We start from the raw sequence: 12,114 nt of genomic DNA on the forward strand, positions 1-12,114 counted from the left end.
ACACCTAAAAATTAAGGTATTTTATAAACTAATGTCATCTATGTCCTTTATGTTATAACACAATTGTGATACCATTTTTTCAATTACTAAGTATTTTTAACAACAAAAATATTCTACTTCATTTCTAGAAAGGCAATAATTATTTCAGCACACTCCATTTTCTTACACCTATGATCAATGCTGTCTAGGCTATGATTTCATCTATGTATATTTATTTTTCTCTGGGACATGACAGACTAGACACTGCATGATGAAATGCTTCTATCATGAAGTATCTTAACCTGGAGCACATGACAATAACATTGTGAAAATACAAGCCTGAGCATTATTTACACACCAAAGAGAATAACAACGTGTTTCTGCCAAATAAAGTTGTCTGGAGATCATGAGTTTTGTTTTGTCAATAAAAAAATTAATTTCTCATGTACATACTGCTCTTGAGCACAGCTGTGTAAATCCTTATTTCAGTACAAAACCTGAAGTTGCTGGTTGTCCTTCGCAGTGACTGAAATACGAACCAGGCAATAGGGCACTCTCATCGGTTAAGTCATCATGAGATCAAAATAGTAGTTTATAGCTCCATAAAGGAGCAGCACTGCTTCATGATTTTGTCTCCTTTCTCTTCAATAAGGGCACAAAATCTCCACAAAACCAAATCCCCCCGTCCCCATAAGCGATGCCCAGAGTGGGAGGTTGCTGTCCCTGCTTAGCCACAAGCAAGAGGAAAGGGCTTTTGGCCACCCATTCTGCCTCCCTGCCTCCCCATGACTTGACTGAGCCTGCAAGGCCTCCTCGTGTGCTCAGGGCCATCCTGGGAAGCTTCATCTGGTTACCCTGCTCCACTATCTTTCAAATAATTCTACATACACCCTGGGAATGAAGAATAGCGAGAGCTTGGGATCATCTCTTTAGTAATGGCTAATTCCCAGTGACATCGAGTACAGCTATTCAGATATTTTCTCTGACAGTTAGGTTACTTAAGCTTCTGCTTAAATTTTACAAATAACCTTCCTCTTGCTATTACAGAAAATGCTGACAGATTTCACAATTTTCATCCCATTCCTATTACAAAACTCTGAGAAAGATTTTTGGTGCCAAGGACTGTAGGCTGTGCATCTTTTTGCAAATCTGTTTTCGGTCATTGAGACAGCCCTTACTATGTGCATCCATCCATATACATCACGATGTGATTAGGCTACTGCAGTTTGGGCACAAGCTTTTCATATGCTACATGTCCTCTTCAGCAGTGGTTGAGGATGCAGCCCAACAAGCTCCCCTTAAATCTGCAGAAGCTACTGGCAGAACGAGCAATTTTAGTAACTTTACTAGTTTTTCCTATGCAATTCAAAAGGGATTTGAACTTTATTTCTGACTTTCTTCGGAAGCCACTGGAGCTGAGGTATGCTGACACAGATTTTTTTTAAGATATGAGCATAACAATATATCTCCCTAAGTTGTTCACAATTTCAAACTTCACACATTAATCTATCTCGCTAGGCAGACCACTACTTCAAAGTTATCCATGTGCTAATAAATGTCAGCCTTAAAAATACAAAGTAGTATCTCTTCAAACACCCTAGCTGGAGCAGGTTCCTCTTACAGTGAGTTTTATAGCCTACATCCCCATGAAATACTTGTAGCTTGTCTTTATCAAGCATTTACACTTTTGTTCCAGTTTTTGTATCTTTTTTCTATTTTGTATTTGCCAACACTCTGTGTCTCTTCCTCCTGGGTTTGAGGTGACTCATCAAGACATCTGGTCAATTTACCCTTGTTAATTGAGAAGCAGCTTATGAAAATAAACACAACATGAATGCTGTTGCAGTAAAATATGGCTTTTCTCTACATTTCCTGTTCCTGATGGATAGAGTCAAAAGGAAGTTTCAAACTCCTTGCTGATGCATCCATAAAATCCTCTTTTGAGGGTTTTGAACAAGAGATAGTTAGAAGCCTTAAGTTATTGCAATTCTGTAATACATTCCTGCCCTGTTTATCCACTGGTAAAAGGCAGTGATATGACTACCAATTTTCATTCATCATTGAAATTCAATACAATTGTCATGACTATCTGCCTTCTTCAAAAGAGGATCATGACTACAACAATGAATTTGCTGCTCAGGCATTAAATGCTGTTACTATGCGTAGATTTAGATATAAATATCAGTCCATCATATGCATTAATAATGAAAAACTTTGTTCTTTAAAAAATTCTAAAAAAACCCCTGTTCTTGAAACAATTAAAAAAAACCACCACCAAACCCTTCTATTCTCTTTCTTCTGCATTGACCCAAGTTCTAATTTTGTAATGTTCATTTAAACTGACATGATTTGTAACAAAACCTTAATTATACAAGACAGCTAGAAACAGAGCTGTCTTCAACAATGAATCACAATTTTAAACTTTATGATTCATCCACGTATCTCTTCCACCAAGGAAGACCAATGTGATAAAAAAGATAAAGAATGGAAATGTAAATAATAAAGCTGTGATATAAAGCAAAGCATGCATATGCTTTAGTTACTCATAGACACTTAAGATCAGACATCTAACCAGTTGTTTTTAATGATTTCTAACTTCTAGTTTTTCCTTCAGATTTAATTATCTTTCCAACTAAAATATGAACAGTGCAGACTATTTCATTGAAAATAAACCACTAATGAATGCATAGTCAGATGTGCCTTTTCCCTGGTGTACATTCCTATTCTTCTTTAACACATTTGCTGATACATTACGTGTTACAGTGTGTGTAGGCAATCAGGTCAGAAACAGAACAAACTGATAGCATTGGCAACATCCTCTTGCACTGAAAAAGAGGAACTGAGAACTGTTCTCACATACAAAAATGTAATTACTTGCTCTACTGAATATTGACAGAAAATGAAAGAACAATCCACAAGAAAGGAAAGGGCTGAGATTACTTCTATAAGATTATTGTTTCACTTTGTCATCAAAAGTAAATTACCACAAACAGATGAATGAATGTGTGTTTTCTGCATTCATGAGCATCAGAAATTTGAGAGATAACTCCTTTTCAATTGAAAAAGTAATGCTGCTATGTCTACATTTTCTACAATATAGTAAACTTTTATACAGATATCACCAACAAACAGTTAAATAAACTGTTCAAAATATCTTTATTCCAGTATCACATTATAAATGCAGTATCAGAATGTTGTACCACATGGATTTCATATTTCAGTGTTTAGTGTTTCCTGATTTGAGGGTGGTTAATAGGACTTGCACAGTAGTAGCTCAGTCTTTTCTGTATCTACATCACAAAATAATCTTTAAATGTTTTATAGTACAGAACTTTTAACAATATATTGTCATGCAAAGTTTTCCACAGCCTGTAGAAACTTTATTTACAACGAGCCGAGTGTGCTAGAGGGAGCCATGAATTAGCAGGGAGAGGGGACAAGTCCTCTTCCAGAGATTTCCTTCAGAAACTGTTGAAATCTCTCTAATGCAGTGCAGGGCAGAGCTCAGTCAGCCAGACGCCTGCTTTCAGGTCAGCTCCCCTTCAGTGAGCACCTTGCATGATATCAACTCTTGTGCAGGGGACCAAACAAAATAATGTGTAGCACTGAAAACCCTTATGTGGCTATTTTTCATGGCAGAATTCGAAAACTAAGAGGGGGAAGGGTAATTTGTTAATGAGCTGTGTAGGAGATAACATATATAAAACAAATAAAACACACTATTCATGTTCAAAATGCAATTTTCTGAGGTGTGAAGTAAATAAAACTTCAACCAATAACCTCTAGAATAGAAGTAGTATGTTTACCAAAGTGAAAGTTACTTTTGTGCAAAAATTAAAGTATTACTTTCAAGTCATATTCATTGTAAAGGTGTTCAAGAAAACAGAAAATATTGTACTTTTCTCAATCTAAAGAAAAGCTGTACTAGTTAATTTAGTTCCTACAGAATATCAGTTAACATTACTGAACACAAAAGTAAAGATACGTTCAAAACGTTGTCAGGTATCAAAACACTGAGACATGATACATAATACACCTGTGTTTGAAACTTACATTTTATGCTAATTTACATAGTTTACAACAATGGGAAAAACACTGGGCCAAAAAAGTCTCTGTGTTAATGCCTGTAACTTTCACCACTGCAACAGGCTAGACAATATTTAGATTCATATATATATACACACTTAGACTGAGGCACAGTCTTTGGTGATCCAACTTAACTTTCCCTGTGAGTTCTACAACAAAATTCATACATTGGGTAGACTTAGGAAAAAGCAAGAGTAAACAAAAATCTCCCCTTTCTAACAGATGATCTCAGAAACACAGAATTCTACAAAAACAACCCACTTCCTTCAAGCTTAGCTGCTCCCAGGGTTCCTAATTAATGATTGCTCATCCTACCACTTGACCACATTACACTAGAGAGTTACTTCCATTATATCTGCTTGTATGAACAAAACTACTGCTTGAATACATCATTCTTTTCAAAATCCAACTCTGTGTAGTACAATAGGGAAATTCTGCCAATCTGTTTTACAAGGTTTGAAAACTGTGTGCCCAGTAATTCCAAAATAATGTATTACTCTGCATGTGTGTCTACCATACAACTGAAATTACAGTTTAAGAAAAGGAAAGTCTTAAGACACACAAGAATAACAAAAACAATTTCCATGCAGCACAGTTAGCTGTCTTTCTTTAAGAACTGACTTTGAGGCTAAGTCAAGAGATTTAGGCACTACCATGCAAGTACAGAAGACATTTTGTACTAGCTGAACTCCTACTGTCAAATACAGAAATCTTATTTTTTCATACTGTGTAATCTGGATGTATCCTCCAGAGCTGCTAGAAATAAACTGCATTAGTGACAGACCTTCAAAATTATTACCACAGCCAGAAGTATTTTGTATTAGCAGGCAATACGTTCAGGTTTCATTTTGTGGTAAGCTCTAAATTGATCTCCTGTAACACTTTCTGAGTAAGCAGTAGTAGTCACAAGCTTAAGATATACTCTTTGACTTTTTAAAGTATACCATAACCTCCTCTAATACTGCAAGGAAGGTTAATGACCAAAACATTTCACTTCTGCAGTTAACAGTGTCCTTGCTCAGGAATTCCTCAGTCTGCTGAGCCAATATTGTTTTAATGGATAGGAGTTTGCAGTCAGAAAAGGCAAAAGAAAAAAACATTCCTGGAATTCAGGGTTGACTAGTAGTTCAAAGCAATTCCATTACTGTAACATAATAAGTAGGAACTGCAATTATTTTCATACTGAGTTTATTTAATGCACCTAAAAACCATCTCCTGACTGCACTTAACAGAGTCACACATACACAGTTCTGTCATACCCACAAAATGTTCTATGAAGACCGGTGGCAGTAAAGCTGGATCGGGATGTTAAAATTACTTGTTATCAAATGGAAATAGCAGAAAAATGTCTGAATCACTGGGTTCGAAGGGTCAGTGGTTTTGAAGTCCAACCAGCAGCTAGTTAAGAGTGCTGCACCTCAGTGGTTAATTCCAGGGCCAATTCTGTTTAGCATCTTTAACAACCTGTACGGAAAGCATCCTCAGCAAGTTTGGGGAAGACATCAGTTTGAGAGGAGCTGTCAATACCTTCGTAGAGGGTAGGGGCACCATTCAGAGGACCTTGACAGCCTGGGGAAATGGGCTGTCATTGAACTTTAACAGTGTAAATGCAAAGTCCTGCATCTCATATGCTACCTAATTCAAGGGTATAGAGAAGTGAGAGCCAGACTCTTCTCAGAGATGCATAGTGAAAGGATAAGAGGCCACAGACACAAACTGCAGCAAGGGAAATTTCACCTTAGACATTAGGAAAAAAAAATGCAGTGCTAGACTGGACAAGCACTGAAGCGAATTTCCAGAGAGGCTATAGGATCTCCACCCTGGGAGATACTCCAAACATGTCAAGACATGGCCCTGAGCAACCTGCTGTAGTCTGGGTGGAATCTAACTTTGAAACTGGCCCTTCTCTGGGTGGGAAAATGGACTGAGGGACCTCCAGACTATCCTTCCAACTCAAAATTATTGTAGGGTTCTCTGATCCTAAATTTTCAAACAAACACAGGGAGCAAAAGTCTTATATTCAGTCTAAGGGATATACCCATAAACATGTCTTCACATCCTCGCCACATGAAAAACGTGACAATTTCACAGGTGAATTTACACAACCTTTTTTCACAAAAAAAAGCACTTAAAGTCACCCATTCCTTTCGGATTTTTTTTGGTTGGTTGGTTGGTTTTGGTTTTTTATTCTTCTTTTTGAAACATATTTTCCACAAACACCTCTGCAAACTTGCTTCATGTAATGATGGTGAAATACTAAATAAACGATACCACAAAATTAGTCACTAATGTGGTATCTGTACTTAAAAAATAAATGAATACTGATATTTTATGAATAAAACATTTGCCAAATACCAGTTAAGATGCACTGTACCATACTAGCATTTGGTATTTTCCTTTGCTGATGCACATACAGATAGATAAAATAATGTTAGGTTATCATGAGAAAAATTTTAGGCATTTCTCACACCATTGCAGTAGTAGATGTCTGAATAATAAATGACAGAGACGAAAGGTCTAACCTCTTGCTTGTAGCCCAGGTCCACAAGTCTCATGTGCTCCTGGACTGTCTTGGCGCACATACCATGGTACTAGCTGGCACCTGCGCCACTTGTGGGTCTTCCACCTGAAATGAGAGGGAAAAGAATCAAGGTCAGACAATCCATCTAAACTTGTGGCAATCAAAGTTGAGGCAGCGTAAGTGCCAGACAGTATTAGAAACCACCATAAGCTATTGGTTATTATTACTAACTGGTCACAGCCAATTCACCTCAAACAGTAACAATACGGTAAACTTTTCCCTCTTTCCTATTTACTTTTTTGCTCCTTTTAGGACTAGGCCATTAAGAGCACAAGGAAAGAAGGAGGAGGCAGAGGAGGAATTAAGAGCACAAGGAAAGAAGGAGGAGGCAGAGGAGGAAAGAGAAAGCAAACCATATATATTTTCAAGGATTTTAAAGTGCAAAGGCACATTAACACTACCTAACAAATACACAGGGAATAGAAACCACAACCTGAGGATTATAGATTAATACAAAGCATTAACACATACAAGGTGTGAGAAAGAAATTTTTAAAAAAGAATGGTATACAAAATAGTAAAAAGATGTGACTTGAATACCCATCTAACAGACAAACTCATTTGCTCTGAGCGTGCTCAGAGTATTTTACCAGTCAACAAAATGACATGATAAAATTTGAAAAGTGGATTTAGCAAGTGACACTAACATCTCATAGAAATGGACCCATTAAACAAGGATGAATTTTAAAAACTAGCACACCCTAATAAACTTCCTCTCTTTCTCACTTTCCCTTCCTTCCTTTCCTCTTTCCACTTGTCTCAGTGAAGCAAAGATGTGTTGAAGTTTCCCAAGTATACTCCACAGATAAAGCTCCAGGGTCGATTTCTGGTTCACATGGTATTGGGGTGTCTTGTAGCATAAGTACTGTCACATACAGGTGTTAGTGCATTCCTTTCCCTTTTCCTTTTTTCCTCTTCTGCAGGTCTTTTCTTTCCCTCCCTTAGGCATACCTTGCAGCATAACAACAAATGAAGCAGTTCTGCCTCGCTTAAAGCACAAATAAGTTACAGACAAAGATGAGGTCAGATGAGCAAAGTCTTGGGATTTTTCTTTTGTTTTCTCAAATTTCAAATGATATGATTACAAGGGTAAAGTTTTCACAACAAACAAACGCATTTGCTAAGCTTCATCTTTCAAATACTATCCCAAAAGGAGAAATCAGAAGGAAAAAGAGACTCCAGTGACAGTGGGTTTAAATGACTGTGAGGGTGCCTCAGGCAAACCCAGAGAACCTGAGGTCTTGGATAGCTGAATGGCAGCACCTTACAAATGTGGAGCCAACCAAGAGTTCCAACACAATGTGAATATGGGCCCAGAAAACATCAAAATAAAACACCGACAAAAAGAACTTTGATAAGAAACGCAGTATTGTGCTGCTTAAATTATTCTATCATGAGTACAAACTGCTAAAAACTTTGTAAAGTTTTCCTTTCAGCGCTGCAGAATACCCTAGGCATTAAATACAACAAATCCAGGCAAGTCTGGTAATTGTCGCATCTCTGAAAAAATCTACAGTCGTCCGAATTACTCAGAGTGGAGGGAAAAAACATGCTACTTCCACGGCTCAAACCACTGACTCTTCTCAAATTTAAAATTATCTCAGTGGTTTTGCACCTCAAGTTTCATCCTAACTTGCCTCTGCAGGCCATTATCTAAACTGAGGCAAGAGCCAAGCTGAACATGTGAGTCCATCTGTCGCAGCATGTGCGCAGGTCAGAAAGATGCTAAAGTAAATATACAGAAGACGTTTTTAGTATTAGTTTGTGTCATGAAATTTAAATCACCCAATCTACCACTCCCTAGCAACATTTCTTCAGTTCAGCACATCATAATGCAGTAGCTCAGGTAAAATTTGATACCGAAGACACTAAACAGATGAGGAGTGGCCAGCATTTTAAAAGATAAAACTGTGACTCTGGTATTGACTAGAAAAAGTTCTCCAGCTACATTTCTCTAATGTCTAAGCTGTCTATGGTTGATTTAGACCACCTGTAGCTATAGCAGATGGGAGAAGCTTCACATTCCTTTTCCTCAAACAAAGAGTCCGGGCACTCACGACCACCGTTGGCAGGGAGCTGGATGATGACTCGGTGACGGGACTGCTTCGTTACTGTGACACCCCCTGCAAAGAGTAGAAGAGCTTGTTTCTCCTACTGCTACACTGGGATGACAGTAATGAGGGGAAAAATAAGATTTAGCATAATAGGTATTTAAGTCAATTGCTATAATAGTGACATACTATTTTGTCCATAAGCAGAAAACAAAGACTAATAGAAAAAAACCCACTTTAATCTCAGCTAAAGACTAAGAAGTAGAACTAAACAGAAAGAAGCAGTAGCAATACTGTAGAAATGAATATACAGCTGAAGTGAACACACAATTCAAGTGAACAAAAATTAAACCACCTCAGTTTGCTGATATACTTTATGGTTTCAATGTGTAAATTTGCCTTAATCATTTGCATGCAAAACCAGAAACAGAAATCAATGGAAATAAGTTATTACACTTCACAATTTTACCATTCAGTAAATACCTCAATCAGAAAATCTGCTTGCCTTTTGCTTATCTCCACAGACAGGAATATAACAAATTTAATCTACAGTCTTGGTTCTCTCTAGGCTGGGTTTTAATTCTGCTCCCTATACCCCCATTTTCCACCTGGGACACACATTACCCTACCTAGACACACAAAAAATATTCCAAAAGAGCATGCTTTACATTTAAATGTGAAATTTTATTTCCCACTCTGGAATTAATTTACAGTTTACAGTTTTTAATCATTATAGTTATTCATTATTAATGATAAAGGGTAAATAGTTCCTGTAGGAATTTTGACTCCATTCATCTTCAGATATCAGTTCTTCAGGCAGAAAATTAAGAGAAAACTCACAAATTTATATTAATTCTGTAGCAATACCTAATACACAAATATTGTTAGGTTAAAATCTTGGAATTTTTTTTTCTTTTTTTTTTTTTTTTTTTTTTCTTTTTTCCCAGAGAGCTGTAGCACAGACACTTGGCTGACTGGTGGGTTATTACAGCAGCTGCAGCTTGTCTGAACACAGAAGCATGCTGGACCACAGCCAAACAATTGTAATTAGGAACAAGCGGCAGGAGAATCCCGGCGGTGACTCTTCACCACCTGGCTGCTTTTCAACACAGAGGAAACCCTCCGCTCCTGAGTCAATCAGCTTCAGGAGATGCCAGGAGCTGGCACAAGGGGCAAGACAGACGTGCAGCCCCGCAAAGCTGCTGACCAGCTTGCTCACGCACATGGGTAAAACCCATGATATAAAAATTACTTGTGTAGTGTAGAAAGTTTGACCCACTGAACAGACAAAAAGCCTGTATTGGTTCACAAATATATTGCTTTTTAACAACATACATGTTAGTTTGTAGTCAATATTCGTGAAGATATGTTCATTGCATCAAGACCTTTCTTAAAAACCACAGAAATAAGAACAGAAGAGGATGGCATTTTTGTCCAAGAAAACAAAAATATTTCAGAAAGAGCCATTAATATTGCTGTAAAATAACACGGTATTTAATAATTAATAACTATTTCATAGATTCAGATTCAATGGTTTTACTTCTTTTTTTTCATTCTTTTTCAATGGTTATAAATTTAATCTTCATAATGCTTTTTTTATTTGTTAGAATGAACTAAGCACTAATAGGAATTACTGCAAAAATGACTTCATGCTTATGTCCTTTATAAAGCATAAAGAATTGGTCATGACATTCAAAGTGCATTTATTTGATGTAACAATATCTTACATTCTGATAATATGGTAGCTGTGAGTAATCACCGTGTCCCACACGGGGATTAGCACTGTGTGGAACTTTGTATTACAGACTCTGTCTGTAACAGTACATATTATAAAAATACCTCCTGTTAGGCTTAAAAGAGAAAAAGACATAAGGCAGAAAAATGTGGGCAATATTAAGCCAGTCATCACTTTAACTTTATATATGATTTCTATGTAATAAAAATTCAAGGGAGACCTGCACTGTTTTTAAGAGCTTTGCCAAGCGTATTAAAATGGTATGGCAATGCATGTTCAAGTGAGGCCATTAACATCAACTTAAAAGTCCGCTGATTTTTATTACCTTCCCTTCAATCTTCCTTAAAGGAGAAGAAAACATCCAAAATCATACACAAATGCATATCTATCTATTGTCTATCTATCTGTCTGCTGATACATAGCCTCGGGTTTTCTGATGAGTAAGCAGCATCTGTATTTTCAAATACCAAATCTGACCATTTTATAACCTGACAATTCAAATACAGCTTCTATTATTGTACAAGTATCTGTTTTGGTCTTACGAGTTATGTGTCTGCTCTGTGACCAGTTATCTCTTTACCAGTGGGAGATGCAAATGGGAGTTCATAACATAAAAGAAGGCAAAATGGGGAAAAACCAAAACAAACAGATGCTTATAGAAAATGTATCGAAATAACTCTTTTCTTCAACAAAAACACTTTCCTCTTTGTAGGTGCTCTACCAGCTATTACATGTCCTCTGTCAGAAAGAGATTTGTATAAGTATTTTACCAAAAGTGACTGCTAGCCTAAGACATTTTTTTCTTACAGTCTGTCTACTAGCACACAATAGATAAAATCACCTTCTTGACAGGAAGAAGGACACAATGTCCAGTCACTGAATGGAGTCACAATACAATCCTTCCTGCAGGGAAGCAGACAAGGCCTCACAGTTTCTGGCCGGAGGCTCTCAGGGCATCTAAAAAAAAATGAAAAAAGCATTATCAAATAAACAGCCATTCTGCAGTGAAGTGGTGAATCATGAGAGATACTGAATGCCTGCAGGCACATGAGGGGAGTGCTGGTTGCCCAGAATTTACCAGGATGGAGCTCAGAAAGAAAAACTGTTAGAATTTAAATATAGCTGGTGGAAGCAAGCCAAAAATCAGTGCATTCTACACCTGGGGATCTAACAACAACAAAAAACATCATAATTCCTCAATCACCATTCCAGACTTTGCCTTTTCAGTGTTATTTTCAAGCTGCCAAATGATTATAAAGTCATTTAGTTTAGTTTAGCAAAATAGATTTTTAGCTCTTCACATATTTACCAGAAATAAATTCTGGAAGGAGGTGTATTTAAATTAAATGACATCACTAACCCAGGAAAAAATAGGTATAAGATGGCTGTGATTATGACAGAAACCAGATGAGGGTTTGAAACTGCCAGATCAATGAGACTATGAAAGACTGTCAGAAAGGACAGAAAACCTTGCTTGTTTTAAGGAAGAGGCTTGATCAGCATACAAAAGGGCTGATGGGACAGCCACATATGGGACTCACTAAGCCAAGACATTTTTCCCCCATTCTGTGCTCCTATTATTTTGTCAAGGACAAAAAACTCTCTATGCTACAATACTTGATGCTACAGTACTTGATGCAATAACTCTTGCAGAATTACTGCAAATCTTTAAAATAATTTCAA

At 37.1% G+C, this 12,114-nt stretch overlaps 1 protein-coding gene across 1 annotated transcript in view; it reads right to left on the reverse strand.

The window, feature by feature from the left end:
- Positions 1-12,114, reverse strand: part of THSD7A (thrombospondin type 1 domain containing 7A) — a 193,778-nt gene that overhangs the window by 48,028 nt on the left and 133,636 nt on the right. The window contains exons 10-12 of the mRNA XM_065628411.1: positions 11,273-11,388; positions 8,636-8,768; positions 6,588-6,691 (exon numbers count right to left, since the gene is read on the reverse strand). Coding sequence (XP_065484483.1) covers positions 6,588-6,691; positions 8,636-8,768; positions 11,273-11,388 — 353 coding nt within the window. The remainder of the gene's footprint in view (positions 1-6,587; positions 6,692-8,635; positions 8,769-11,272; positions 11,389-12,114) is intronic.

This window comes from Caloenas nicobarica, chromosome 2 (assembly GCF_036013445.1).
Source record: "Caloenas nicobarica isolate bCalNic1 chromosome 2, bCalNic1.hap1, whole genome shotgun sequence".
Classification (NCBI taxonomy): Eukaryota; Metazoa; Chordata; class Aves; order Columbiformes; family Columbidae; genus Caloenas; species Caloenas nicobarica.